General features: G+C 49.3%; 13 protein-coding genes and 1 non-coding gene across 14 annotated transcripts; 6 read left to right on the top strand and 8 right to left on the bottom strand.

The window, feature by feature from the left end:
- The first annotated feature begins 695 nt into the window (after window positions 1-695).
- On the top strand, window positions 696-2,312 carry BDW43DRAFT_282900 (cytochrome P450). Its single transcript, XM_032042698.1, has one exon. The coding sequence runs from the start codon at window positions 1,166-1,168 to the stop codon at window positions 2,132-2,134; it is 969 nt and encodes a 322-aa protein (XP_031897972.1). The 5' UTR covers window positions 696-1,165; the 3' UTR covers window positions 2,135-2,312.
- Window positions 2,313-3,943: 1,631 nt separating this feature from the next.
- On the bottom strand, window positions 3,944-5,146 carry BDW43DRAFT_301838 (Ketol-acid reductoisomerase; the record flags this gene model as incomplete). The annotated part of the gene is made up of 1 exon (XM_032045121.1): window positions 3,944-5,146. One exon carries the CDS (start codon window positions 5,144-5,146, stop codon window positions 3,944-3,946), a length of 1,203 nt encoding a protein of 400 aa, XP_031897973.1.
- Window positions 5,147-5,748: 602 nt separating this feature from the next.
- On the top strand, window positions 5,749-8,657 carry BDW43DRAFT_141849 (isochorismatase family protein family). The gene has a single exon (XM_032038325.1). It carries the CDS (start codon window positions 5,899-5,901, stop codon window positions 8,344-8,346), a length of 2,448 nt encoding a protein of 815 aa, XP_031897974.1. The 5' UTR covers window positions 5,749-5,898; the 3' UTR covers window positions 8,347-8,657.
- BDW43DRAFT_301840 (rhamnogalacturonan acetylesterase RgaE) lies at window positions 8,565-9,367 on the bottom strand (the record flags this gene model as incomplete). Its single annotated transcript, XM_032045122.1, has 2 exons — window positions 8,565-9,199; window positions 9,256-9,367. 2 exons carry the CDS (start codon window positions 9,365-9,367, stop codon window positions 8,565-8,567), a joined length of 747 nt encoding a protein of 248 aa, XP_031897975.1.
- An 890-nt stretch (window positions 9,368-10,257) lies between these two features.
- BDW43DRAFT_301841 (enoyl-CoA hydratase/isomerase family protein) lies at window positions 10,258-11,259 on the bottom strand (the record flags this gene model as incomplete). Its single annotated transcript, XM_032045123.1, has 3 exons — window positions 10,258-10,367; window positions 10,447-11,072; window positions 11,150-11,259. The coding sequence occupies 3 exons, from the start codon at window positions 11,257-11,259 to the stop codon at window positions 10,258-10,260; spliced, it is 846 nt and encodes a 281-aa protein (XP_031897976.1).
- Window positions 11,260-11,517: 258 nt separating this feature from the next.
- Window positions 11,518-12,748, bottom strand: BDW43DRAFT_142068 (Hsp20/alpha crystallin family protein). Its single transcript, XM_032038327.1, has one exon. It carries the CDS (start codon window positions 12,635-12,637, stop codon window positions 12,140-12,142), a length of 498 nt encoding a protein of 165 aa, XP_031897977.1. The 5' UTR covers window positions 12,638-12,748; the 3' UTR covers window positions 11,518-12,139.
- An 817-nt stretch (window positions 12,749-13,565) lies between these two features.
- Window positions 13,566-14,049, bottom strand: tfb5 (TFIIH complex subunit TFB5). Its single transcript, XM_032038326.1, has 3 exons — window positions 13,902-14,049; window positions 13,697-13,848; window positions 13,566-13,645 (listed from the first exon to the last, which is right to left on the bottom strand). Exons 1-3 carry the CDS (start codon window positions 13,918-13,920, stop codon window positions 13,598-13,600), a joined length of 219 nt encoding a protein of 72 aa, XP_031897978.1. The 5' UTR covers window positions 13,921-14,049; the 3' UTR covers window positions 13,566-13,597.
- Window positions 14,050-14,178: 129 nt separating this feature from the next.
- BDW43DRAFT_301844 (putative MFS multidrug transporter) lies at window positions 14,179-16,109 on the bottom strand (the record flags this gene model as incomplete). The annotated part of the gene is made up of 6 exons (XM_032045124.1): window positions 14,179-14,731; window positions 14,800-15,161; window positions 15,209-15,361; window positions 15,421-15,744; window positions 15,810-15,904; window positions 15,956-16,109. The coding sequence occupies 6 exons, from the start codon at window positions 16,107-16,109 to the stop codon at window positions 14,179-14,181; spliced, it is 1,641 nt and encodes a 546-aa protein (XP_031897979.1).
- Window positions 16,110-16,473: 364 nt separating this feature from the next.
- Window positions 16,474-16,547, bottom strand: BDW43DRAFT_t170. The gene has a single exon. It is a non-coding gene; the product is annotated as a tRNA-Val (tRNA).
- An 834-nt stretch (window positions 16,548-17,381) lies between these two features.
- Window positions 17,382-18,721, top strand: BDW43DRAFT_313225 (uncharacterized protein; the record flags this gene model as incomplete). Its single annotated transcript, XM_032047546.1, has 3 exons — window positions 17,382-17,618; window positions 17,672-18,255; window positions 18,313-18,721. The coding sequence occupies 3 exons, from the start codon at window positions 17,382-17,384 to the stop codon at window positions 18,719-18,721; spliced, it is 1,230 nt and encodes a 409-aa protein (XP_031897980.1).
- Window positions 18,722-19,401: 680 nt separating this feature from the next.
- On the top strand, window positions 19,402-20,368 carry BDW43DRAFT_320843 (acyl-CoA thioesterase; the record flags this gene model as incomplete). The annotated part of the gene is made up of 2 exons (XM_032049183.1): window positions 19,402-19,485; window positions 19,547-20,368. 2 exons carry the CDS (start codon window positions 19,402-19,404, stop codon window positions 20,282-20,284), a joined length of 822 nt encoding a protein of 273 aa, XP_031897981.1. The 3' UTR covers window positions 20,285-20,368.
- A 379-nt stretch (window positions 20,369-20,747) lies between these two features.
- On the top strand, window positions 20,748-22,497 carry BDW43DRAFT_313227 (bZIP transcription factor; the record flags this gene model as incomplete). Its single annotated transcript, XM_032047547.1, has 4 exons — window positions 20,748-21,059; window positions 21,114-22,221; window positions 22,270-22,338; window positions 22,397-22,497. 4 exons carry the CDS (start codon window positions 20,748-20,750, stop codon window positions 22,495-22,497), a joined length of 1,590 nt encoding a protein of 529 aa, XP_031897982.1.
- A 260-nt stretch (window positions 22,498-22,757) lies between these two features.
- BDW43DRAFT_320845 (ClpP/crotonase-like domain-containing protein) lies at window positions 22,758-23,785 on the bottom strand (the record flags this gene model as incomplete). The annotated part of the gene is made up of 2 exons (XM_032049184.1): window positions 22,758-23,382; window positions 23,454-23,785. 2 exons carry the CDS (start codon window positions 23,783-23,785, stop codon window positions 22,758-22,760), a joined length of 957 nt encoding a protein of 318 aa, XP_031897983.1.
- Window positions 23,786-25,457: 1,672 nt separating this feature from the next.
- On the top strand, window positions 25,458-27,430 carry BDW43DRAFT_282929 (putative neutral amino acid permease). Its single transcript, XM_032042699.1, has 4 exons — window positions 25,458-26,602; window positions 26,670-26,750; window positions 26,812-27,187; window positions 27,243-27,430. The coding sequence occupies exons 1-4, from the start codon at window positions 25,715-25,717 to the stop codon at window positions 27,281-27,283; spliced, it is 1,386 nt and encodes a 461-aa protein (XP_031897984.1). The 5' UTR covers window positions 25,458-25,714; the 3' UTR covers window positions 27,284-27,430.
- The last annotated feature ends 423 nt before the right edge of the window (window positions 27,431-27,853 follow it).

Genomic DNA, 27,853 nt, shown 5'->3' on the forward strand with positions numbered 1-27,853 from the left:
CCGAATTGATCCCATAATCCCCGTATTGGTGGGGGCTATCTCAAGGGTACCTTGGATCGTTGCGCTGTTCAGCGGTCTTCCTTTGGCCTCTAGAGCAATCCCAAGTAATTGTATGTTAACAAAAGCAATCCTTACAGATACACGCAACATTGCAAGGGGAACAACGGTAAATTATCACATGCTTGCTTCTAGAGGGACTAGTTATCTCCACCTTGAAAGCTATATATGCAGCTTACCTATGGCGGTGCGGCCGTCTCCATCCAGTCACCCTCTAGATCAAGATGCAATGAGTTGGCAAACTAGACCACGGGAAGTCGCACAGGGAATGTGAGAAAGAGCATATCAAATACGAGAAAAACCTTGTTTAGTGGTGTTTCAAATATGTCAGGGGCCATTGTTATTAATATGAAAGAGTTGTAGCCCTGGTCAGTCTCTTACAAATTACTCGACTTTCAGACAGGGCAATTTCTCTAAACCACACCATGATAGGCGTCTACATATTGCTTCTGACAGCAATTCTGGTGACAGTATGTCGTGTCATCTACAACCTCTTCTTCCATCCGCTGCACCGTTTCCCTGGGCCTCGCATCGCCGCCGCCACCACGTGGTGGAGGGCCTATAAGGAAGTGTACAAACAAGAGACCATTGCTAAGTTGCTGTTTGATCTTCACGAAAAATATGGTGAGGGCTGCTTGGTTATAGTGGCATTGGTGTGTTCTAACCCATTATGCAGGGGACATTGTTCGAATTGGTCCGAATGAGGTTCGTTAGTCCACCGATATTCTAACTATCGTGCCTTAACATGTACAGCTCCATTTTGGGAATATATGCGCTTTCCACGAAATTTACAATGGTACCAAGAGATGGGACAAAGATGAATGTCTCTACCGAACCCCTGGTCTTCAGTCTGGGTCGTTTGTCTTCCTCAAGTATGAGGAAGCAAAGCAAAGGCGGGATGTTCTTCAGCCAATGTTTTCTAAGAAAGCCATTTCCAACATTGAGAGCCTCGTGTGGCGAAATGTACGTAGTACCTCCCGATACAAGGTGTGCATAGAAGCTAACTCTACAGGCTAATACTCTTGCCTCCGCAATAACCAAAGTCAATAGCACGGGGAGGTCAATCGACTTGCTGTATGCTTTCCGCTCCTTCACTCTAGATACTATCATGTGTTTCACATTCGGCAACAGCGTAAACGCTCTAGATGCACCGGGCTTCAAGGATCCATTGATCATCGCAATGGATGCGAGTTTGCGTGCTATCCCTCTTCTGAAGAACTTTCCACTCATCCGCAAATTGCTCCACTCGTTACCAACGGGCCTGATCATGAGGGTTCTTCCAGACCCCAATAATGTTGCTTCTCGAGTCTGCAATGCGCGTACGATGATTGAAGAAGAGCTAACAGAGGTTCTACGGAGCCCCAGAAAGCTCGACGATGCTCCGCATCAAACGATCTTTCACCGGATGCTGGATGCGAAGGCTCACCGCAGCAGGGCTATCTCAAACTATGCCACACTTCTGGATGAAGGTATAACCATCATCTTTGCCGGCGGAAACACCGTTGCGGACACCTTGCTCGTAGGCCACTGGAACCTTCTCAACCAGGCCCACACGCTCGCACGTCTCAAATCTGAACTGCTCACGGTGTGGCCTGACCTCCAACAGCCTCCTAGTCTGAAGGAGTTGGAAGAATTACCGCTCCTCACAGCAACCATTAAGGAATCCCTTCGTCACCTCCCAATGGGCGCCTCCCTGCCACGTGTTGTGCCCCCAACTGGAGCAATGATATCGGGCGAGCAAATCCCGCCAGGGACGACAGTCGGTATGGCTATCCTTCACGTCCATCAGTCCGAGAAAGTGTTCAAAAATGCCTCGAGTTTCATCCCAGACCGATGGTTGGAAGACGGCGCCGGCGAGCTTGAGCAATGGCTAGTGTCATTTAGTCGGGGTCCGCGGATGTGCTTCGGTATCAACTTAGCCTGGTGCGAATTATACGTGGCTTTCGCGACGATGATCCGTCGGTTCGATATGACGGTCGACCAGACCACAGCGGAGGACATGGAGTGGAGAGAATGCATAGGAGTTTACTACTCTCGGCGACATCTGCATGCATGGTGTCAGCCCGTTGTACGTTGAGGGTAGTACGTTCGTCCACGTGGCCTGCATGCCAAGCGGAGGATCCAAGGATTTATGAGACATTGGTCTTGCCAGTCGTTCCCTATAGGGGACACTTGGCTAGTCTGGGCGGGCGATTAGCACTATGGTCGGAGCCGGTGGTTTTGTGGGAACTTTCTTGTAGGTTGGGGGGGGGGGGGGTTGTATGTTCGATAGTGGGGTTGCTTTCCCATCCTGTCACTCGGGGAGATTGCCATAAGGGGAGGTGGAACAAGTACCCTTCCTACAATGGACTTGGTTGTTTCGCTGACAGTCCCACCATGCCCTACCAGAATCGAATAGCTGCATATCGATTAGCCAACCGTCTCATCCATGTCCTATTTTCTCGATAGGGTTAGTTCGGATTATCAAGGAACTTTTAAACATCATATCGAATAAGCTCGCACTGACATGACCCGCACTAAGTAAGCATTAGACGCCGTGGCCAATCCCATCTTCCCTCACAGGTGCTTCTTCGAGACTCGAGTGGGCCTTAGTTGGCCTATCTTATATGGGTGTTTCCGCGTAAAATCAAATCCTTGACTGAAGAATACCTGATGATCCAGTTCAGGGCATATCAAGTCTTGAAGTGCTGTTAGATTGTACAGACTGACGACTTATTGATCACGCCGTGGCCTTGTAGAAGTCAGTACTGCGTCTAGTGGATAGAAGAGGTTCACCAAGTCTTCCCAGGATCATCCTTTATACCATTATCTAATGCCGTCAGACTGTGTTAGCTAAGAGCCCCCTCTCGCAAGTATCGCGTTCTTGAACGTAAGTATCCTGCCTAGTCGTCCTTCTCTCTTGAGGGCCGGACAATATTCCCAAGAAACCTATACTTACCCCTGATATCCAACTAATCTACGCATGAAAACATAGTATATAACATCTAAACCATTTTCTGGAGGCATCCAACATAACCAACTAGTACATTACGCACCTAGGTATATCAAGCCATATACCCATAAACCGCCAAACTCTATCACCAATAGCAAGCAAGGACTTCTACAACAAGGCTTACTAAGAAGCTAATCCGTAGCTAGTTACGTTCCTCAAAGATAACTGGACGTAGACAGTGTCTAACCTTTGCTAGGCTACACTTTATACCAAGTAGGCTCGCGCCGTCTGCACCGTTAGTCCGTGCCCGATCCGCAGTGGCGCGGATGCTAGGACTGTTAAGCTCTCCTGTTGCTTATCTCTGACGATCCGCGGAGAGAAGGCTTCGGACTTCATGCTACAGCGGTGTATCATAAGACTTGTTGATTGAACTTCTGTTACTCGATGGTTCTACGTCAAGGTTGAACCTGAGAATTGTGCCGGAACTGTTTATTCAGAGGCTGGGCTTATTGACGCTGATGTGGCATGGTATGCTTCCTAGCGCATGTTTATTGGTGGCTTTTCGGAGAAGTGTTGGTACAAGGCTGATCTGTTGATGCTCTGGTGTATTCGATTTTTGGGCCGGAAGAGAAGTCTTCAATGATTGAGCTCATGGACTATGTTTCTATCCTCTTTTAATTTTAGATACTGGGGTTGGGGTGGTACAGTAATGGAGAAGTCATGGCACTGTACAGGAGAGAGTGCAGATTAAGCTTTAGGAGTTTAGAGGATATTCCCTGGATTTGGGCAAAGCAGTCATTCGCGAAGTACTACGCGAACTACAGTAATATGCTGAATTGGTCATGATCGTTTGTTTGAAGAAGGTAGAAAAGAAATAAAATTAAGTAACTGGAGTATAACAAGGCATCATGGTACAGTCATAACTTTTTCCCAAATCCCAAATGTACATTACATTTACTTCTGGTTCTCGGGGCGAAGGGCGCGAACGGCCTTTCCAGCGCGCCAGATCTCGAGATCACGGATGTCCTGCATCTCCTTCTCGTACTTCTCCCGGTAGTCCTTCTGCGAGTTGTAGTCCAGAGAGCGCTGGGTCTCGGTGCCGTCGCGCACGCTGTCGTAGAGCTCGTTGAAGAGGGGCTTGAGGTTGTCCTTGAAGCGGCTGGACCAGTCGATGGCGCCACGACGGGCGGTGGTGGAGCAGGCAGCGTACATCCAGTCCATGCCGTTGGCACCGATCAGAGGGTAGAGGGATTGGGTGGCCTCCTCGACGGTCTCGTTGAAAGCCTCGGAGGGGCTGTGGCCACGCTCACGGAGGACCTCATACTGAGCGAGGAACATACCGTGGATACCACCCATGAGGCAGCCACGCTCACCGTAGAGGTCGGAGTAGACCTCCTTCTCGAAGGTGGTCTCGTAGAGGTAACCGGAACCGACGGCAACACCCATGGCGATGGCCTTCTCCTTGGCCTGGCCGGTGACGTCTTGGTAGACGGCGATGGAGGAGTTGATACCGCGGCCCTCACGGAAGAGGGTGCGAACAGTACGGCCGGAGCCCTTGGGGGCGACGAGGATGACATCGACGTCGGAGGGCACCTCGACCTTGGTGAGATCCTTGAAAACGGGGGAGAAACCGTGGGAGAAGTAGAGGGTCTTGCCCTTGGTGATCAGGGGCTTGATGGTGGGCCAGGTCTCACTCTGGGCGGCGTCGGAGAGGAGGTTCATGATGATGGAACCCTTCTCGATGGCGGTGTTGACATCGAACAAGTTCTTGCCGGGAACCCAGCCGTCCTGGACGGCCTCCTTCCAAGAAGCACCATCCTTACGAACACCGACGATTACGTTAAGTCCCTGGTCGCGGAGGTTCAGGCCCTGACCGTGACCCTGGGAACCGTAACCGATGAGAGCCAGGGTGTCATTCTTGAAGTACTCCTGGAGCTTCTCACGGGGCCAATCCTCACGCTCGTAGACGGTCTCCTCGTGGCCGGCGAAGGAGATGTTCTTGACACCACGGACGGGGGTGGAGGACAGAGTCACGCGGGGGAGGGCATTGGCAGCAGCCTTTGCAAGAGCGGGACGAGGGAGGGCGGCGGAGACGACGGAGCGAGGGGCGGCGATACGGGCCAGGCGGAGAGCCCGGGGAAGTCCACGAGAGGCCATTGTGTATGTGTATGGAGGAATTGAGGAGATGGAGGGTATAGAAAGGGAGAGGAGATTGGAATTGAATGTGTTGGATGAGGAAATAAAGAAGGAAAGAGAGCGAGAGGGAGGAGGAAGTGAGTCGGATTATAAGGTGGTTGCTGGGTCGTAGTCACTACACGTGATCCGGAGTTGGAGCTGAACTCCCCGGCCGATGTCGGATTGGGAGCTCCATGATTGGCTGGGAAGACCACGGGCGGGATTATGTCAGCGTCTGATTGGCTCCGTTTTGTCAAGTCTTTCTGGTACAGTACGCAATATTAAGACTCATTACCAGTGACAATGACCCTCCGATTGTCAATCATGGAGAGTCTGGGAGATGGAAAAGACCCTGGCGGGCAATTGGTGAGTCATGGATCCAATTCTCCGATCTCGACCTTGACCTCCATCTCCATTTCTTTCAATTTTACCCCACGTCTTCCCCTTTACTACACCATTTACTCCATCAGGATGGACGATGCACTAATCCCGAAACAGGCACAAAGAAAGCACTGCCTGAGGTGTCGGCGGCAACTCTCCACAAAAACATTCGCATCACATCGTGCCATAATATTCCATTCCATTCATTCTTCCATTAATTGAGGAACATCATCTTAAACTTTTCCCGCTGCAGCTGGTTCCACTCTTCTCCTGACATTTCCTCCTACTGGTTAATCTCCCCGTTATTTCGCCTTAGTATCCCCTTTTATCATTCTTCTCGCTATGTGCTGATCATGACTTACTTACCCCGAATCGGTAATATACCCTTAATCCAAACGCGGAAAGCCCTGCTTCTCCTGGACTTTCAAAATGATTTTGTGCGCCCGTCGGGAGCTCTACATGTTCCCAACACCGCCGAATTTTTAGAAAGCTTGCCTCAGTTGGCGAGTGCGTTCCGTGGTACCGGCGAAGTGGTCTGGGTGCGAACGCAATACGAGTCATGTCGACCGCCTGTCGGACCCGATGAGCAGGAGTATATCATCCTAGGTACCGACACGGCTAATAAGAGACCTCGTTCAGAGAAATCTACGCGTCCCGGAAGTGTAGAGCCACAAGCCCCGGTCGACGAGGAGGCGTTTTTGTCGAGTGAAACATCGAAATGCTGTCGGCCGCAGACGCCGGGCGTGCAGTTCCCCGCGCCTATTTTAGCCGCCATCGATGCTGAGTCGGATACTTTGATAGACAAAACCGACTACTCGGCATTACAGGATCCAGGGTTAATTCTTTATCTTCGCACACGCTTTGTTACAGAGCTGTACCTGTGCGGCTCTCTTTGTAACGCCTCAGTGTATGCCACCGCCCTCGATGCCGTCCGACACGGGTTCTCGGTTACCCTGATCGAGGATTGCTTGGGTTTTCGTAGCTTCCCTCGCCACGAGGAGGCGATGCGACGCATGGCCGACATTTTTGGGGCCAGTGGTATTACTACGGAGGAACTCTATGAAGAGCTCGATTGGCAGGAAACCGATGCCATCGCACGGAAAGGCGGTCCCAGACCCGTTCGGAATGCTACCTCCTCGGGTATTGAAAGGGTCATGGATGACCTGGACTTCAAGCTAACCACGCCCGCTAGAGTAGAAGAACCCGAACCAATTCAGCAGGCGAGCCCGCCCCGTCTCGGCGCGGCCCTCGGGAAAGATCCTCTGGAGGATCATGACGATATTTTGGCGTCAGTAGCTCGCACCCGCCACAGTCGTGCGGCGGCGCATGCGCAAAAGCAGCGCGTGAAAACTCGTCGAACGCAGAGAGAGCCTAAAGGTGAATCCACGTCGCGGGTTGAGAGTCGACGGAGCACAAAGTCTAAGCCGTCTCGCGACATTCGCAAGCCAGGAGATGCCATCGGCGAAGGGGACTCACGCATCATCTATGATTTGGAGCTTCCGTCCAATTCTTTTGAAAAGATCCGCAATGAGGTCGCCTGGCAAAAGATGTACCACATGTCTGGAGAGGTCCCGCGTTTGGTCGCCGTGCAAGGACAGGCCTTGTCGGATGGCTCTATTCCCATTTATCGTCATCCAGCCGATGAATCGCCTCCATTGCAGCCGTTCACGGCCACCGTGGACCGCGTGCGCATGATCGTGGAACGCATTCTGCGGCATCCTCTAAATCATGTCCTCATTCAGCTCTATCGCGACGGGCAAGACCGTATTTCCGAGCATTCGGACAAGACTCTCGATATTGTCCGCGGGTCATCGATTTGTAATGTCAGCCTCGGCGCCCAGCGAGTGATGGTCCTCCGTAGCAAATCCCATGAGGGTGAAGAGGGGGAGTCGAGTCGAGCAACGCAACGCGTACCGATGCCGCACGAGTCCCTTTTCATCTTGGGTGAGAAGACTAATATGCGGTGGCTTCATGGCATTCGTCCCGACAAACGTGCGGACAACGAGAAGTCCATGGACGAGCGGGCTTATAATGGTGAGCGGATATCGCTCACCTTCCGCCACATTGGCACCTTCCTGAACCCCACCGGTGACACGATCTGGGGCCAAGGAGCCGTGTCGAAAAGTCAGGACCAGGCCAATGCTGTGATCCACGGTAATCCCGCGGAGACGGAGCGACTCATCCGGGCATTTGGCGAAGAGAACCGTGCGGTTGATTTTGACTGGGATGCTGTTTACGGCGGGGGATTCGATGGGGTTAACTTTGTCACCTCATCGACGAACAAGCTCGTGGTAGGCCCAGATGCTGTGGCCAATCTGCGAGTGTTGCTCTGTTTGAGCGAGCACGGTATTCGATATAATCTGGAAACTCCTGACAGCGGGAAGGATGCTGGACCAGTATTATACGTCGATACGGACGGTACCAAGGTCGCTGGCGACATTAATATTATGACTCATGTAGCACGCCGTTCTACAGAGCTGAACCGACCGGGAGTAGAACCGTTGCATGGGGGTGATCGGCTTGCGGAGATTGACGAACTCTTGAAGAGCTGGCGAGAGAATCAGGAAGATGATGAGGACAATTTGAGAGCGTTGGATACATGGGAGCGGGCCTTGGTTGGACAGTCTTATTTGAATGGGCCCGCCTTTGGACTGGACGACTGTTCGCTCTGGCCAGTTTTGAAAGAAATTGTAGAGGCCCGTGGGCCATTCTCAATGAAGGCGTATCGCAACTTGGCTCAGTATTATCAGCGGGTCGAGAATCGCGGCTTCGTCAGAAAGTCTCTGGAGGAATTGAAATGATTTTGGTTTGCACATTGGCTTCAGGTCTATTTACACGATATGATGTTATGATGGCCATGGTTTACCTATAATGCCGACGGATCTGGGATCTGTCTTGACCCAAATTGTCATTTGAACGCGTGGGTATCGAGAACTATATACATAATGTGCACTAGCATACTACATGCCAATACACTATTTCGACACAAAACACCTCTATCATTAGGTGGTCGCTATCTCTACAGACAGTCGCCCGGGAAATCAGTACTTGTCAAGACATCCTTCAGTGCGACACCGCTGCACACCACCGCTTTCAGAAAAGCATCCGCCACCACCTGCGCTCCCTCCGGACTAGTATGGGTGTGATCATTGGGGTAATAGGAGTTGACCGTGTCCGCCCCTAACGCCTTATACCGGGCGGCCACGTAAGCGCCGTGGTCCACATAGTCCACGCCAGCCGTTTCCGCCGCCAGGCGAGCGTACTCGACAAAGCGCGAGGGCGAGTAGGCATACGAGCCCGTTTCCCAGACATTATTCGGGGTCTGGCTAGAGACCAAGACTTTGGCACCTTTGCTCACAAAGGTCTTCGAGGCGTTCTCCACATATGCCGGGAACGTGAGGACAGTTTCCGCTTGACCGTTGTATGTGGTCTCGCACGTCTCCGAGCCTGTACCCGGACAGTCGGTGCGACCGTTGTCGGTGCTCAGCGAACCGCCGTCGTTGTGGCCGAACTCGATCACGACGTAGTCACCTTCCTTCAGGACGGCGGCGATGGCGTCGAAGCGGCCTTCGCGGGTATAGGAGCGAGCGCTGCGGCCGCCGATCGCTTTATTAGAGACAGTGATGGACACGTCGTCGAGGTACTGGCCCCATCCTGCGTTTGTTAACTCTTTATGTTCAATGCGCGGTGCTCGTCGAGGAGTAGTTTACCATCCGTGCCTGACCCGCCGCCATTTTTTGCCATGGTCGAATCCCCAGCGAGGTAGATGGTTGCGCTCAAGGCGCCAGGAAGGAGGAACAGCGGCAGGAATGCGGATTTCATGATGGAGGCAGTGATATCCCGTAATGAAGATAGCAGCACAGCGAAGAATCTATAGACAATTAACTCCATCCCGCTCGACCACCACAATACTTATACCCATAGTTAGGTCTAGAATGGCCCACGGAGGAATCCTCCTCAGGAACAACCCCAAACGGAAAATCCCCATGGGCAGCGCACAAAGCGCCAAAGAAAACTGGAATTAAAAAAAAAAAAAAAATAATTAAATATACAAGACGAATCTCAGTCGTGATCACCAATCCTCCGTACGTACAATACTTTCCAGACACAGTACACACATAGTCTTAACTCCGTGTATAAACCGCCACGGATCGACGGGAGTTTCACACCATCCTTCCCAAACACATAACGCAGCAAGAAGACCTGTCAACCCCGCCCGTACTCCGGGCAGATCACTAGCCTCTTGTCATGCATATATTAACCGCGTGCTATTTGTGGGAACAGACGCGGGAGAAGTTCCCGTCCTCACCCTGCATATATTATTTGTGGAAAACGTGGCATCCGGTGAAGCTTAATCGGGGTCTGAAGAATTGTTCAAGCGACTTGATCGATCATTTCATCCGGATGTGTTTCCCCGCTTGGCTTTGGGCAGCCATGGCTCTGGATTCTATTTTCCACCTGTTAGACGGCTATTTGGAGTTCGGGGATGTGGATGTTGTTCGGGGTGTGATGAACCGATATGAACCGATATAAGTATGTATGTATTTAGGGCTTGTCAGGTCATTGGGTCGATTCAGTATAGTATAGTATGGAGTTTTTATGAATAAGAGGGTATGTATGTATGTACAGTATCTAACTATGGCAATAGCGACAAATCAGCGAGAGATGAAACAACACAATCCAATGCGGAGTATATTCATATCATAAACAAATCACAACTTCTCAAACGTAGGCTTCCTCTTCTGAATCCCCGACAACAAAGCCGCACTAACATCCGTCGTCTGCAGTGCAGCACTATTCCAAACACTCGTATATCGCAGTCCTATAGTACCAACATTAGCAATTCCACCCCAACCCGCAACAACCATCCAAGAAAACAAAAGAATAGACAGAAAACCTACCATCCTCAACACTCCTATCCCGACTCCAATTCAAAATCTCCTTGGTCCCCCCAACAGCGACTGGACTCTTACTAGCAATCAACCCCGCAATACTCCCTGCAGCCTTCAAAACCCCCTCCTTCCCCTCAAAAACCCCACTAACAAACCCAACCCTCAGCGCCTCCTCCGCTCCAAACACCCTCGCACTCAACGCAACCTCCTTCACCCACCCAAAATTCCCCACAACCTTCGGCAACCGACTTAACGTCCCAATATCCGCCGCCAACCCAATATCCACCTCTTTCACCGCGAACTTTGTATCAGCCGCACAGAGCCTGACATCGCCCGCGGTGGCGATGTCAACTGCCAACCCCAGCGCAAAGCCATGCATGGCGACGATGACGGGTTTCTCGCACCGCTCGATGGCCGAGATGCAGTCTTGGAAGGAGGAGATGTGGCGGCGCAGGTGAGCGGCTTTGCGGGCGGGATCGAGGCCGTCGCTGTCGGGGTTTAGAAGGCCCGTTGAGGCGGCCTTGACGTCTAGTCCGGTTGTGAAGGCTCTGGGGCCAGCGCCGCTGAGGATAATAGCTCTAGTATCGGGGGAGTGGGAGAGGGCGTCGAAGAGGGTGCGCATTTCGAGCCACATTCTTTTTTTTGGTTGAGAGGTCTTGTTAGTAAGGGGTTGCATGGAGATAGGGGCTGGGGGGTATGGGGTTGAGTTTACTCTTCGAAGAAGGCGTTCATTTTGGCGGGGCGGTTGATTTCAACGTGCGCAACGTATTCTTGGGGGTAGGTTAGGGTGAAGTGTTTGGGGGCCGGATTTGGGGTAGCCATTTTGATGGTGGTGCTGTAGATTTTTTTGGTTGGTGCTTTGTTCTTGGTGGTGTTGATGTTGGATACGGAGGGTTAAGTAGGTGTTAATTTATTTGCACTGGTGGCTGGGTGGGGTATGATTGATGCGATATAGACAGGTTGTTTATATACTTGATATATATACTATGATCTGTAGCTTAAGTAGCATATATACAGTTGTAGAAGACATGGAGAGAGAAGAATATGGATCAGATCGATCTGATAACCGCGGCTGACCTTCACGTGCCTCGGTTCGGGAGAAGTGATATATGGTTTCCAGCGATATCCACGAATTTCTCAACTTTGTACGTATTTTATTTTTGAGGGTTTGGTGGGGAGCGATGCAGGTCCTCGTTATTAGTATCAAGTAAGGTATGTTGTAGTCTCAGAGTTTAGTCTTTAAAGCGCCGGATTGAATAAATGTTGTTGTTGTGTTACAATGTCAGATGATGTCACTCGACCAGTAGCTTGGCATTGAACTTGGATCTACTCTATAGACATGGAGAATGCTGTTACAATATTTTTCTACTGTTCCACTAGAAAGGAGGATAATTACTAGGAGGAAATGAGTTAGAAGACAATTGAATTGATTAAGTACACTAGGTAGAATACTAGGTAGAATTAAGAATTGCCAGCAAATCCATCATCCACTGCCTGCGAGTCAAGGAATGAAAACGATTCAACATCTTCAACTTCAACAACGGAGGCTATTTTGTTTTTCTTTTGTGTTTTTCGATTTGTGTTTTCGATGTTCAAATAAAACCGAAAGAAAACAAAATGATCAGACGTCGCTATTCAAACTGATTTGATCAACAATTCAACTCCAGATGCAGGATCGTAACTCGTCTCTTCGTTGGTTTGTTTACTCGATAGTAATCTTCTTAGTGCCCTGAGCAGTAGCCTTGGGGATGACCAGGGACAGGATGCCATTCTTGAGGCTGGCCTTGACGTTTTCCTGGTCCACACGAGACGGGAAGGTGAAAGTGCGGTGGAATTCTCCGACGGAGCGCTCGCTAACCCAGAAGCGGTGCTTGTTCTCTCTCTTGGCAACTTGCTTGTTGCTTTCATCCTGAGACTCGGCTTCGCCGGTCTCAGGGGTTTGGTACTCGCGTTCAGTGCGGCCCTTGATCACGAGGGTCTGAGGGTCGGAGAACTCAATGTCGATGTCCTTCTGGGCAATGCCAGGGAGTTCGCCGTCGAAGTGGTAGGCGTCCTCGCTCTCACGGACATCAAAGCGAGGTGCGAAGGAGCGCATGCTGGACACCTGGCCGCGGGCCTGGCGGTGGGTGTCGTAGTCGTCCAAGAGACGGAAGAGGGGAGAGAAGTCACCGGCAGTAGGCAAGGTTCTGAAGAGAGACATTTTGGCAGTGTTCTGAAGGAGATTGTTTAGAAGAGTATGCAGAAGCACGTTTGTTTTGATGGAAAGAAGTATGTTGGATTGAGGTGAATGTTTGTTCGCTGATGTGTTCTTGTGTTTGTGTTGTTGTTCTGTTGGAGAGAATGTACAGCTTGACAGGAGCTCGAGGGCCCTTATATCTCTGACAGGACCAGAGCACCTGACATGCAGGAAGCATCTCTCCAGGATGGCCTCGAAAGTGCCTGAGGCGTCGTGTACCTTCGAGCTGCCACTGAACACTTCTGGTTGGTGCGCGGGCCTTCTGGGCGTTTCGATGAGTCACGTGATGATGATAACCGTTGGAGCTTCCCCAGGTGGAGTCCCAATCCGGTTAGACGGGTACCAACCATCATATGACGCCTGCACGCGCTATTGGCTGGAAAGCACTGGCGATTCGCAAACTGATATCTAGAAGATACTAGGAGTCGTACTTTGCACTGCTAGAAATCTCACAATTTCGTCATACGCAGTTCTGGACGCTTCCAAAAGAACAGGAAAACAGGAAAACCCAGACCAGCCAACAAGGTAGAATCATCCCGACATGAATTGTTTCTTGCAAGTGCCAGGTAAGGCCAATGGGACGATCAGAGACTCAAGCTCTCTACCCTCCTCCTGCTGTTGTCAATCCTCCACCATGCGATGGGAAACAACGGGCAATCTTGCCACCTCCTTCGATCAGACCTTTCCAAGGAGCAACTCCTGCCGGCCGTAACGAGCAATTGGTCAACAACACAATGGAGCTATGTTGCACCTCGTGATTTCGGCAGAATATGGCGCTTTTTCTCCACTCATCGTTGGACAGTAAGTAGTACATTCGCAGTAGTCCTGTACGACACTTCGCACATCCCTCACACCTGCTAGGCGCATCGATGTCTAACAGGGTACGCGATTGGGATAGAAGGGGATCGAATCATCCGTCTCGAATTATTCAGATTCCGACTCGTCGGGCTGCATGACCTTTTCATCGAGATCCTACGCGTCGTCAGCAAAAGTAACAAAGACAGGCTCTCCGTGAAATCATACCCTTCCCAGTCGGATTTTCAGATTCTGCAGTTGGCTCTCCTTAATGACCAAGTGGCGGTCGTCGTCTAAGTCCTCCACAATGTAGTCATGTCTTTCTTCGTCATACTTCAGGATGATGGCTTTCACGGATGGATCGCATTCGATGAGAACTCCTGTCGGATATTAGCACGGTCGGAAGGGGGGACGAGTAGGAGAGAACACATACCGCGAACGGCACGGGGCATCTTGGCGGATTATGTATGCAATAGGAGGTTGAGTAGCTGGTAGAATAAAAGCGCGCGTTGTAGCAAGTCGCAACAAGACGTGGGATGTTTCGTTGAGACGGAAGAAAAAAAGTTGGAGATCCCCAACAACCGCATCAGAGCCGCCAAGACATTGTCAGGCACCAAGGCAGGAACTTTACGGAATCACCATCTTCAAAAGCCATAGTGCTAGAACGACTTTCTTATTATTTAGATATATACTTTTGTAGAAAGTAATGTCTAGCTATCTCTATCTAGACTCTCCTCCAGGTCATCCTGCCCCTTCCCAACATCTCGATAAGGTCTCCAACCCGTGCCTGCTTGGGCAGCCGTTGCCGCCAGGGCCAAAACACAGCCGCCCAGTAGAAGCGCCTTAACGGCTTGCTCATAGCCCTGGACTGCAACGGCTCTTTCAATACCGGTCAGGCTCTTAACCAGGGCGGGACTACCGAGTAGTTTGCGGATAAGCTCATCCTGTTGGGGGAGACCATGTGCGGCGAACCCAGTCTCTAAGCTGATCTTCAACTGGCGTTGGAAGAATCCTCCACCAATGGCCGAGCCAAAGCTCCCTGCAAACCCTCTCGACATGGTGATCAGGGCACTCACGATATACTGTATGTCTGGTCTGGTCAGGTGCAGTAAATGGGATAAGCTGTAGTTCATCAGAGCGCCAACAGAAAGGCCGTTGAAGAAGGTTGCGGCGAGGTAGGCAACAGTAGGCGAGGAAGGTGTTGATATAACTACGAGGATAAGGTTTGTCAATGCGAAAGTTGAGAGCGCGATGATATTTGAGCTGTTTACATTATGGCGCTGGTCAGCAGGCTTCATCCGTAACAGGAGAATGTGGACACCAGCACTCACATATAGTAACTACCGGCTTGGCGGATATGTAGCCAGCCCACCAGGAGCCCTCCGAGACCGAACCCGACGTTCGTCGGCACTAGGATCAGGCCAGCTGAGGCCGGGGACCAGTTCCGGACGACCATGGCATACACAGGTGTGAAAAAGAGAACCGCCCAGCGAGCCATCATTGAAGCAAGGCCTGAGAGACAGGTCAATAATACACTTCGCATTCGGAGTACCTCGACTGGTATGATGGGCTCCGACGTGTATTTGGATTCAATCAACAAAAACCCGGCAAAGGTGACGAAACACAAGAGCAACGGTGCGAGCTGAATTTCTGGCGAGGCGAGACTAAATAACAGCAGAAAGACGGATATAGTCTAAGAAGTGTCAGGCCAATATCACCGTTTGGGTCGCATGACCTTACCAAGGCTAAGGCTCCTCCATAGTCGACTTGGGCCAATTTTCGCACCAGAGGGCCCCAGAGAGGCTGGGCATCTGTTGGACTAGGGGGGGTAGCGAGATACTGAATTAGGCCCAGGGCCAAAGAGAGTGGGGCTTGAAACCAGAAGATTACACGCTGGTGGAATCCTTTAGTGTTGGTATTTGAGGGATAATGTTAGGGTTAGAATAACGCACCCATCCAAAAGCCGGCGTTATCATCCCGGCCAGAATTGCACCGCAAGAGATACCAGTCGTCATTCCAACATTGATCAGCCCAAGGAATAGTCCCCGCCGTTTTTTGCTAGTCAGGTCAAGGGTCAGGAGTACTGTTACGACCATTATGCCGCCGCCGCCGCATCCAGTAAGTGCCCGTCCTAGAAGGAAAACGGCTAAATTTCGAGCTGCAGCGGTGATAAATAGCCCTAACGCGGAAACCGCGCAGGAGAAGAGAATGTATACACGAGGCGTAAAGATCTGGGAAAGCCGACCCGCAAGCGGGGTGACACTGGACAGTGCAATCTATTTGGAAAGACAGGTTAATTTGGGGACAACGCATGTTTTATCCTGACGGGCATAAGATATACCAGAAAAGCTGAATTGAACCATGTCGTTTCAGAAAAGGCATCCAAATCCGCTGCAATGTCCGATTGCGCCGTTGTCATCATAGACATGTTGGTAGCTATAAAAGGCTCAGCCGTTGCAGCGGAGTGCTGTAGCTAGATCGAAATACTCTGTATAAAAAGGAGGAGCCCCATTGTCACCACGATAGTAACTCCCCTGCTCAATGAGATCGGAACATTATTCCCATCTAGCTCCACCGGCGGGTTGTTTAGGAGGGGTGTTGCCTCAGAGGGCAAGTCCTCTGAGTGCTGCTCTGCGGCCATACTATACGTGGCTTATGTTGTCAAATGAAGAAATTTCTCCCTCATCGGGCATATAAATATTCATTTCACTATGAGGATGACGTACAACGGAGAATTTTATACGTGCTTTGATCTGGGGTAAAGCAAGGAAGGGGCCGGATAAGCATTTATAATCAGGGCTTGTAGATAAGATAATCAAGCCCAATCAAACTTAACCTTGATTTTTCCAAGATATCTAAAGCGCCTTAAAGTAACGAGGTTGGCGACAAGCAGTAAAAGAAGAAATCAAAAAGGATCAAAAAAAAAAAAAGATACTTTACCGTAGGGATTGGTATGTCGTACGTACACGTAGAGTATATGAAAGCACTAAGAAAATAAAAATAAATGACCAGACTGGGGCTCGATCCCAGGACCTTATGCGTGTTAAGCATACGTGATAACCAACTACACCATCCGGCCAATTGTTGAAAATCTTCTTTACTTCTATGTTATATAAGCGGCCAATAAACAATGTTACACCACCACCCTCAACCCAACGTGATCATCGACCAATCCAGAGGATGGGGTTGTATTCCTAGATGATTTTCATTTTTCAAATAGATAGTATGGACGACTTAGGTCCTACTGAGATACTCTCTGGGTATCTCCCATGTAAGTAGTGATATTTTCCTATCCTCGGACATATATAGGTTCTGAGGCATATATTTCTCAGTTGAACACCCTATGTACTTCGTCAACTGTAAATTTGATTAAACACGACAATGGGGCTAAATCAACGACAATGATGTATGTAAATTATAGGACTCATTAGTTACCGCAAAAAAAAAAAAAATATACGACACGAATTGATTGAAGTGTTTTCCAGCAGATGATTCCTGACTTCTATCCTTAGGTAGCCTGAAGCAAGTACCAAACTCTCCGAATGATCAAGTAACTCATTTGCATTGCCTGTGAAGGCAGAATACACTTGGCTATGAATAACAGCACATGCCTGGGCAACAGTACCCACGGGGAGAGGGTACTCGGTTGTTGTATAGAGGAAATATCCTTGGTTGTAGATCGAGAGTGACGATTGGCATGGATTACATTATCTCGGCGGCCCTAAGCCTGCAACAACTACGATTACAATCTCAACACCAATCTCGGCCCAACATAATTCTTCTCTCTCCACATGGAAGAGATATCTATTTCACAATGATAAATAAAGCTCTTGGGTCAGGAGGTGCTCAGCACCAACCATTCACAAATTACCCCGTTACTGATACAGAAATCATACAGCTATCCTTTGCTAATATGGCAGATCTCATAATAACACCCGAGCATCTTCTTGTTGTGGGTGCAATGGTGGTATCGTATATCCTTCTTGTCAATCGTCTTCGTTTCAAACGAGCCCGTAAGATCGAGTCGAAGCTTAGCGGACGTCCTCTGTCTAGCATGACGGTGAAGGAAGCCCATGAAATTATTCGCGAGCTGCGCGAACTGGAGTTTCCCTACACACTCCACAGCGCAATGAAATTATCTCTGTTAAAGGTAGGCCGGCTGTGCGAGACTGTTACGGAAACCCTAGCTGATGTGTGGCTAAGACCGGATCGATTCCCACCATGACCAAGTTATTTGTCGCTACTCGCCAGTTGAATGAGAAGAACGCATCCAAACGAGCAGCGGATACCGAGGTGGTTCTCAATGAAGTCCACGATAGAGAGCCCGGATCTGACTCCCACCTTATGGGGATTGCCCGGATGAACTACCTACATGCGCGGTATCGTAAGGCGGGTAAAATCCTAGACGAAGACATGCTGCATACTCTTGGGTCTGCTGTCGTGGATATTGTCCGAGGTGTCGATAAAGATGAATGGCGCCAACTGACCGATGTAGAGAGATGTGCCATTGGTGTGTTTCACAAGGCTCTTGGAGATGCTATGGAAATCTCCTTCACGTTCCTCCCCTCTCATAAGACTGGCTGGAGGGACGGGATACACTTCGCCCAGGAAATTTTTGACTGGACTCTGGAATATGAGAAGGTGGCAGCTCAGCCAACAGACTCAACGCGGTATATCGGCCGGCAACTTATGGAACTGGCCAAGTGTAATATGCCTGCCCCGCTGAAGCCATTGATCGAGAGCATCATCGTTACAAAATTGGAAGAGCACTCTCGAATCAGCATGGGGTGAGTTGGCCGACCCCGATCCAATTCTCAGAACTACTATGCTAAGTTCGAACAAAGATTCGAAAAGCCAGGTTTAGTTGTCACGGCATTTGCCAAAGGCATTTTGACAATGCGCAAATTTATACTGCGATATCTCAGCTTACCGAGACCGGTTCCTAAGGCTGTGCGGGTTTTGAGTGAATCCCCAGACCCAAAAACTGGACTGTATACATGGAATCTCTGGATTGAGCATCCATGGTATGTAAAGCCTACGTTTTCGCACAGATGGGGCCCGAAGGCTCTCCTAGTACGGCTTTTTGGGAACGGGGCTATCCCTGCAGCCAATGGTTCCTACAAAGAGTCGGGATATGACCTGCGTACGATTGGCCCTGCAGCGCAGGAGAGAAAGGGACAAGATGAAATGGAGGCTATCTTCCTGAGCCTGAAGGGAACTAATTATGCTGCTGGATGTCCTTTCCATGCGTGAGTCTGATTGTGGTTAGTGGAAGAGGCCGTCAACTGAATTGCCTCCTATGAAATGGGAATGAATATAGACTACCTAGCAGATTATGTGAACATCGTGGAAGAAATGATTGACTTAAAACCATATCTTCTAGTCGAGATGATTTCGAATGCCTAGAGATCTATCTAACTGGCAGACCCTGAGGCCTCATCTACGCGAGGCCATACAATGAAGCTCGATTACTTTGAAATATGATGTCACAAGGAGGACATACGAGGATAGACGAAACGATTGATATAGAGATAATAAGCATAATGTGGCTCTGCCATGTCGGTGGACGTTTGCGTACGCCTGAGTCAATAAACCTCGGGACCTCGGAGATGGCAGTATAATTTTATGTCTATCGTCGGCCATATACACCTGATTTGGATTTTCTAGTAAGACCCTTAGTTTGGTTTAATTTTGATTTGACCCATTTAAGTAACGTAAGAAAAGGGCCCATTCGCTGCTTATCCAACGAATGGCTCGTTGAGCTGTACATCAAATCTTGTCGGCAAAAGGGTCCCAACAAAACATTACATTATTGTTTTCCTCTATAATATATAGTGGCAACCTTTGGACTCATATGGCCTACTTATAAACATCCCTGTTGTTCGTACCTTGCTTACCAAGAAGTTAGCCCAGCGCCGTGGCCATCACACAGCATGGCATTTTTCTTAGGCAATTGGATACTCATTACGCTATGCATCCTTGTCGCCGCATACAAGAACCTCCCTTTCGTGTGGTTTGTGAGTGCTACCTAGCATACTCCACTAAACACTAATGCAACATAACCTAACACCCTTGAAGATTCGGTTCCTCCGAGCTCTTGTCACCCGACTTTTTATAACCCCTATCACCCACAAGGAGCTCAGTCCAGAATGCCTGTTCCTCCCAGCAATCCACCGAACACGATCCCCACTCACAGAATGCGACTACAACATTCACAAGTCCAACTCCACCTACTTTACTGACCTGGACATCTCCCGCGGCAACCTGAGCCTCCTACTGTTCAGCCAACGACTGTCATTCTGGCCTACGCCCACAACCGCAGTCATGATCCTGAGCGGAGCGCAGATTGTTTTCCGCAGAGAAATCAAGCCCTACCAGCCATACGAAGTTTGGTCACGAGTTCTGAGTTGGGATGAGAAGTGGATCTATATCGTGTCGCATTTTGTCAGGAGGGGCGCATTTTCCCATCGCAAGTTCTTGCTTCAGCCGAATACTCCTGGAGACCGTGCTCGGGTTAAAGCCGGAGGTGACCAGGCGCCGGAGAAACAGGTGTTTGCTTCTGCTGTCTCCCGGTACGTGTTTAAGCAGGGGCGTAAGACTTTCTCGCCGGAGCGGATGCTTATTCAGTGTGGGCTTTTACCTTCTAAGGAACGTATGTCCGAGGAGGATGCGGCGACGTGGAGGGCTATCGAGGAGAGGAGGAAACGGGATCTGGAAGCTGCGCAGTTGAAGATTGGATGGAATGCTGTGCATGATACTTTTGATGGCGATGCTACTAACGTTCTGGGCCGATATACTGATCTCTTGTGGCGATAGGTGGGTTACTGACTGGGTGCTACTCTACGTTTTTATTGGGGTGTATACAGGGCGATATTCGGATGGAAGTATAGCTAGCTAGATAGATAGGAATAGAGACGCGATACTGTTGAGTTTTTTACGCTCTTTGTATAAAGATACCCTCGCGGAATTTGCCATCAGATCAAAGCCGGTGGGGAACCGGTTGAGTCAAGTGGAGGTATTCTCATCAATAAAAGTTTTAAGGGCATCGACGGGATCTGCCCCAACCGTTGACCCGGTTGGAAGCCGAGGTGATAGTAGATTACATTATCTCAACAACCCTGAATAAGAATCATCCTTCGACTTTTTACTTTTGATGCATTCAATGTACGAACCGAACTTCCTCTCCGCCATGCGAATAGGTCTAGTGACAAGCTAGTAACTTTAGACAGCAAAAACACACTTCGATTGTTTAGCCGAACGCACGGCTTTTCCAGCCGACATGGTGAACCCATGGCAAACCAGCCCGGACAGTCGCTTGCAAGATATGCTTTCGGCGCGTCAGTATATATTAGCCGAATGCGATGGCTCAGCGAAGTCGGAACTTGTACCCACCGAAACAATAGTTTCTGACGGGGAACAAGAGCAGACCATTTCGTCCACAGCTCAGAGGGCAGAGTCGTCACACACGGAAAAGGCTAAACAGGATAAACCCTCAAAAAATATGTCAAAATTGCGCTCTCGACGCAATGTGTGTAGAAGTTCAGGGAGACCTAGGCTGGATGCTGGTAGTGGTGAAGCTATTCTATCAGAGGTAGGACCTTGGGTCCATTTACATGGAGTCGGAGTATACTTAAACTATACTTAGGATCGTCGAGATCAGATCCGACGCGCTCAACGGACATACAGACTCAAAAAAGAAGCTAGCTACGAAAGTGCTAAAGAACGTGTGGCAGAACTGGAGAACACCCTTAATGAGGTTGCATCTGCAATCGAAGACTATAAGGCTGCGTTTCCATCAGAACTAAGGACTAGCCATCCTGCGCTTTTGAGGCATCTCGATTGTATGAGAAATCTTTTAATATTAAACCCCGAGGCTCTTGCAGAATTCAGTGCACGAAAGGGCAGCCCGCCTAGTGCCGATTCCGAGGAAATCCCATCGCCACTGCAACAGGATGTCGTGACCAGTGACCACTCTTCCAAGATCAATTGTGACTGCCTGGAGGACTACATAAAGACGAAGTGCCCAGATGCTCTGGTAGAACGTGTGAAGAAGAGGCCTCGTCATGTATCGTTCAGCGATGAAGTGGAAAGTAAATCGAACAGGTGTTCAGTCCGCATCCAAGATATTGCACAATCACAACGGAGAGACACTCACTACACATACTCGTTTAGAGAAGAAGATTTCTGCCGGAGGCTCCATCGTTATTGTCTGGAGTACGCCTTTCGCTTGTTTAGCGACCCACGCTCTCAACCCCTCGAAGTATACCGAGTTTTCAGGTTGGTTCCCTGCATAAAGAACAGAGCACAGATGTACCCTATTTTCCGGAGGCTCGTCAGCGGTGGGGCCAAGGATTCTTTGGAGATATCAAGTCTTCCGTTCTATACAGTCGGCGGTGCTGGGACGCACTATCCTAAGAAAAATGATCTGGGAAATCCTATCTACCCTTCTAACATGAGGGTTCCTAAACGGGTTCTCGGGCTATTCCAGACCTCAGGAGCAACAACCGATGCTGGCCAAGCGCTAAATCATCAGAAATATTTGGAGCTTTGCGGATATGGCGGGGAGTGGTTTGATTGTCGCGATGTGGAAGGTTACCTCAGAGAAAAAGGAGTGAATTTATATGGTTCTTCTCTATGCCCCATCGTACGCAGTGATCGGATTCGCCAGCCAGCCGAGCCCCATGGACAGGATAAAGAGATGAATTCTAGTCGATCGAAACCTGGCTCTAACAGCCCTATTACCGCTCATGAAGGTACGACCGAACGCACTTGACCAAACCCAAAGCGCTGACTTTGTTAAGGGACCGAAAATTTAGAGTTGACTATGCGCCCTAAAAGCAACATGTTGGACATCGAACAGTTTCTGAGCAGTAGGTCTCCGCTGATTGCAATATCCCACCACCGAGTGTAATTCCTAACATACGCCAGGGCTACTCCGTGGTGTTGTTATTCTAGGCCGGGCGCCCGGATTTAGACAAACAGACGTTGCAGCGGCCTTCAAGTCTGCGTTGAGGACACAGACACAATGATACAGCCATAGCTTCTTACTCATAGAAGGATGGTTCTACGAAGTGACGTTCTTCCATAATTTGTACATTCACATAACTCCGTCGTTCTTACGTGTCTGCGCGAGCAATTAATTGTGCGCTAATTGGACAATGGCCATACACTATAAGGAGCATCTCGATTAATAACTACACACATGTGCAGCGAAGCAAATATCCTTAAAACGGATATTCAACCAACCCGTAAACTGTTTGGACTCACCCAGCCCCGACAGCCAGAAAGCCTAGAGCTTAGCCTTCCCCCCCTCGTTGCGGTTCTCAGTTGAAGCAGCGTCAACAGCCTTCCACCACGGCCAGCCAAATGGCGCATCACGAAGCATATTCCCCTTAAAGTCCGCGTTTCTCTTCTGAACAAAACTCTTCATGCCCTCCGCACTATCTCGGGACATCAACATACCAAGAAACACCTTCGATTCCAACAAATGCGCCTCCTCAGCGCTTCCAGGAGCTCTGTACATCAAATCGCGCATCACCTTCGTACTCACTATAGAAGTACTCGCAGCAATCTCTCCCGCAATCCTAAGCGCCGACGCAACCGTCTCCTCCGGCGTCGGTAATACCTCTGAGAAAAGATTGCCCAGCAACGGGTCGGACGCAGCATAGGTAGCGCCAGTCGTGACCAGGTGCAGCGCACGCGACATTCCCACCAGCTTCGGGAGGAAATAAGAACTACAGGCCTCCATGGCTAGACCGCGGCGCGAAAAAGCAAGACTGATCTTGGCGCTTGCACAGGCTACCCGGATTGCTGCTGGGAGCGTAAGGGTGATTCCGAAACCGGCGGCAGGTCCATTGATGGCCATGATGGTGGGTTTGGAGCAATTGTGGATGGCTAGGGTGACACGTCCGCCTCTTTTATATGGTAATGTGTTAGCTCAAGGCTTAAGGGGGTAAACGGCTGAAGAGTGGGTGGGAGTACCCACCCGTCCCTGTGAGATTCAATCTTCGAGGGGTCCTTCTTTAAGTCATCGATTAGGGTGGAAAATCCGACTTGGAGATCGGCACCTGCGCAGAATGCTGGTCCCGATCCTGTTACTACCACTGCTTTTATGCGGTCGTCGACGTCGAAGTATTGGTATGCGGAGATTATTTCCTCGATCATTTGCGCTGTCGCGGCGTTGAACTGGCGTGGGCGATTGAGTATTAGGAGGACTACCCTGGTGACGGAGGGCGAGGTCTCTGGGACATTGGAGACAGATATGTTTTCGAAAGGGAGAGCTGCGTAAGACTCTGGCGGAGTGGTTGCATTTGGCATTTTGTCTGACTTCTGGGTTTCTGATGTTGATATTGCAATATGAGGTGTGGGATACGAAGGAAAGAGAGGATAGATATAGGTTGCTTAGAGTGTTATATAGTGCTTTGTATTTCTAGTATCACAAGATTATAACACGTTTCTTCCCTCATGAGATGGAGTCATCTCTACAGCCGAGATAATGTAATCAATTAGGCCTGTGCCATGTCATTATTCGTAACCTCGGCCTTTGGGGAGAGATTAGATCTTGAGTTTGAAGATAACAGTGTTATTGATACTACCCCATTGACCTTGGAAATGATGCCCATGTCCTTGCTGCTGGAGATCCCTACATGCTTGTGGGAAGCTGATATGGGGTAGATATATAGAATACTGATAGCAGTAGTCATGATCTGAATAGAAGCTTCCTGTGCACCAGAACAACCAGGAACAATTCTAGATAGGAGCTGGCTGAGAATGCTAGAAGAGTTTAGGTGTTTCATTTCTCACTAAGACAAAAAAGAAGACATAGCAATGGATTTTATGACTGAGCAAGTCATCGAGTCACCGAATACGAGGAACGTAAGTGAAGATATCAACATATATGTATACCAAGGTTTCTTCATTATATTGGCTTAAGTCGGTTTGGTTCTAAAATTGAGACTTATTCGAGCCTAAAAGCCAACCTAGCCCCGGGTTTCAGTCAAAAGAAAGCTTCACTATCAAGTCACGAATTTGAAGCACCAGCGCTGAAAGATATAATGCGTTGGAGCTCGGTTAACACGGATGAACGATATGACTGAGGCTTAGCTAGTCGCAGAGGCATTCATGTGGATAATATTCCCCAGATATCTGGGGGGAAGAATAGATAAACTTGTGGATGTTATGCTATATGTGCCAGTTCTATGGATAATGTCGTCAAGGAAGTTAGAAAGATGAATTTCCCGAGTATAGGCAGAACCCTTAAGAGGGCCCTGGGCTATAAAATGTTCTACTAAGCGCCTACTCTCCTCCGTACTTAGTATATGACGACAAAAGAATGGGTTCTTTGTAGAAACAGTTAGGTAGATTCCTCAGCGCTATCAGGCTATTATATTCGTGTACTATTCTTTCTTTCATCTTTCTTGTTCTTCTTTTTAGTTAGAGAACTACTGCCTAAAAGCTAGAACTTCGGACAAGGTACCTGTGCCTATCGTCCGGTGCTTGGACCAGTGGTTAGAGATTCATTGGACGCTGGCGAACAATTGGAGGAAGAGAAAATAGGGATAATGACAGTCTAATGCGTGCCATTCCTTTTAGTGAGCTAAGCGAAGACCAACACTAATTTAGTAAAGAGTAGCCGGAATTACATATTGGTTATTACTAGCCACTTCACGCCTAGACTACGGACGGATAAGTCGTCAGCACATAATCCACCATGATACCATTTGGTAGTCACTTTATAGGGTTTGTTGACGAGGTAAAATGGCCTAGCTATTAGGCACTGGATCAGATGGTTTCGAAAAAAAAAACTCTGCACAGTCTTTACTAGCAGTCTAGGCTGTTTACTAGGGAGTTAGTTGACAATCCATTCCCTACTTCTTCAGAGTTAATTTGACACTATTATAAATTGAGTGGCAAGACAATATATCAGACCATACCCTAACCCCTCCTAGTTAACATGGCGAGTGGGTCTGGAGTGGATGGGTTGTCATGGGCCGTGCTGCTAAAAGGCCCTGGTTTATTGGACTCCGGCGAATCAGCATATAGCCTAGTCGACATGAAGAAGGATCGGCCCTCACCCGCCTCCATTACAGTAGTTCTCTGCTCAATAGACTAAATAGAAAAAGAAAAAAAACAAAAGGAACAGCTGCCTCCCCCACGTGGCCCGTTTGAAGTTCTTTGAGCTTGCCTGTCCACTCCAGATCTTGTCTGAAGACATCTTCCTTCGCCAAAAGAAAAAGATTCATCGGCATGACGAACGAGAAGGCAGAGGCCTATACGGCTTACGACAGGGAGCAAGCAAGTCCTCATGGGTCAACGTTCGAGGAGCAGGAAGTTTTCAAAAAGACCGATACTGGGGTCAACTTCCGCAAGGTAGGCTGGTTCAATGCGGGCGTGATCTTCATCAAGATCCTCTTCGCGACAGGGGTGTTATCCCTGCCATCAGCACTATACTCCCTGGGAGCTGTAGGGGGTTCAATCAGTATTGTGGCTTGGGGATGCTTTAACACTTATTGTGCCGTGATTCTAGGCAACTTTCGCACGAGACACCCTCACTGCCATTCGATCGCTGACATGGCTGAGGTCCTCGGCGGCGTAGTTGCGAAAGAAGCGACGGGTCTCTTATTCATCATTGCCTACATCCTGGTGACGGGCAGCGGTATTATTGGCGTGACTACCGCGCTGAATGCCCTTTCCCACCACGCTACGTGCACCGTTTGGTGGTCTTTGATAGCCACGGTCATCATCATCGCAACTGCCTGCATTCGCAAGCTTGAACATGTGGGCTGGCTCACCTACGCTGGATTTATATCCATATATGCCGCTGTGCTGATCGTTGTGATCGGAGTAACAACCCAAGACCGCCCAGCTGCTGCACCTCAGGAGGGGCCCTATGAGTTGGGTTTTGTTGCGGTTAATAACCCTGGATTTGCAGCCGGCATGGTTGCCTCCTGTACGATCTTCGTTTCATCGGCGGGCACCAGCGCCTTCCTGCCTGTGATCTCGGAGATGCGCAACCCGAAGGACTACAAGAAGCCACTTTATTTCTGTATGGCTCTCGTCACCGCGTCGTACCTCGCTTTTAGCTTGGTCGTCTACCGCTGGTGTGGGAAGTGGGTGGCGAGCCCATCGCTGGGGGTGCGTATTACTTTTATTACTTTTTCTCCTGGATGCGGATCGGAGGTTAACAACAGGCATTATATAGAGCGCGGGACAAACAATCAAGATGGTGTCTTACGGAGTTGCGCTGGTGGGGTTGATCGTGAGCGCTACCCTGTACCTGCATGTAAGTTGACCCATCATTTATTCTAGTCAATCCCACGTTGGTTGCAGGCTGACCCCTGAAGGTGGCTGCCAAATATGTCTTCGTGCGTATTTTAGGAAATTCGCGGCACTTGCAGGCCAACACGGTCATCCACTGGGGAACCTGGGTTGCAAGCACGGTCATTCTCGGTGCCCTTTCGTTCATTCTGGCCGAGGCGATCCCGATCTTTAATTATCTGATTGCCCTTGTGGGCTCGGTATGTTTTGCCCCACTTGCCATGAGTCTTCCGGGCTGCTTGTGGCTCTATGACCATTGGCACTACAAGAATGGAACGTTGAAGGAGAAGGTTGTATTCCTGCTTCATTGTGGCCTGGTGCTACTGGGCCTGTTCTTTTTAGTCGGAGCGACATATGGCGTCGTTATTCAGATCATTGATGCCTATAGTTCTGGAACCATTGGTATGTGCTTGACTACTCTGCGCTGGTGGCCCACTACTGACATCTAAGTTGACAGGATCGGCATTCAGCTGTGCTGATAACTCAAATTCGTCTTGAAAATAGCGCACTGGCGCTATATTAGAAGGAAGGCACTAGGTAGGCTTACTGGTGCCTCGTAAAGAAGACCGAATACTCTGTGGTTAGACCAATTTATAGTAAATATCTAGCGGGTGGATCCTGGCGGCAATGACGGAAGCGATTTGTGTATGACCTCTTGATGTAACGGTTTTTCTTTTCTTTTTCTTTTTTGCATCCTTTACAAATTATAATTTGTTTCTGCTTTGCTTCTCTCTATTACACTAATTGAGCTTTGAGGATCGATTGTAGTTCTTTTTTCTTTTCATTACGTAAATTGGGTATATCAATCAGGAAATAAGAGTAAGTTTCTGCAGCATTTACCCTAATCCTTCTACGCCAGAGAGCTAAGCCAACGGAATCCTCCCGACCAAATGAATCTGCTGAATTTTTAATGCGTTAAAATGTCGAGGGCATTTTATATGGACCCACTGCTCGTCCAATCTAAGGCAGGTCTCTACTTCAGAAACGCGGTTCACGGATGCGGGAGAATTTCCGCGGCGGATGCTAAATTGGCTCTAGACAGGGCTTGAAATCCTTCGCATCTCCACA

This window comes from Aspergillus alliaceus (genome assembly GCF_009176365.1).
Source record: "Aspergillus alliaceus strain CBS 536.65 unplaced genomic scaffold BDW43scaffold_36, whole genome shotgun sequence".
NCBI lineage: Eukaryota > Fungi > Ascomycota > Eurotiomycetes > Eurotiales > Aspergillaceae > Aspergillus > Aspergillus alliaceus.

Coding starts and splice junctions, on each gene's coding strand:
- BDW43DRAFT_282900 (XM_032042698.1), top strand. CDS start 1,166: ATGTGTTTCACATTCGGCAACAGCGTAAACGCTCTAGATGCACCGGGC.
- BDW43DRAFT_141849 (XM_032038325.1), top strand. CDS start 5,899: ATGACTTACTTACCCCGAATCGGTAATATACCCTTAATCCAAACGCGG.
- BDW43DRAFT_142068 (XM_032038327.1), bottom strand. CDS start 12,637: ATGTCTCTCTTCAGAACCTTGCCTACTGCCGGTGACTTCTCTCCCCTC.
- tfb5 (XM_032038326.1), bottom strand. Junction 13,646..13,696: donor TGAAAATCCGACTGGGAAGG/GTATGATTTCAC, acceptor GACGACGCGTAG/GATCTCGATGAAAAGGTCAT.
- BDW43DRAFT_282929 (XM_032042699.1), top strand. CDS start 25,715: ATGACGAACGAGAAGGCAGAGGCCTATACGGCTTACGACAGGGAGCAA. Junction 26,603..26,669: donor TGGCGAGCCCATCGCTGGGG/GTGCGTATTACT, acceptor GGCATTATATAG/AGCGCGGGACAAACAATCAA. Junction 27,188..27,242: donor CTATAGTTCTGGAACCATTG/GTATGTGCTTGA, acceptor CTAAGTTGACAG/GATCGGCATTCAGCTGTGCT.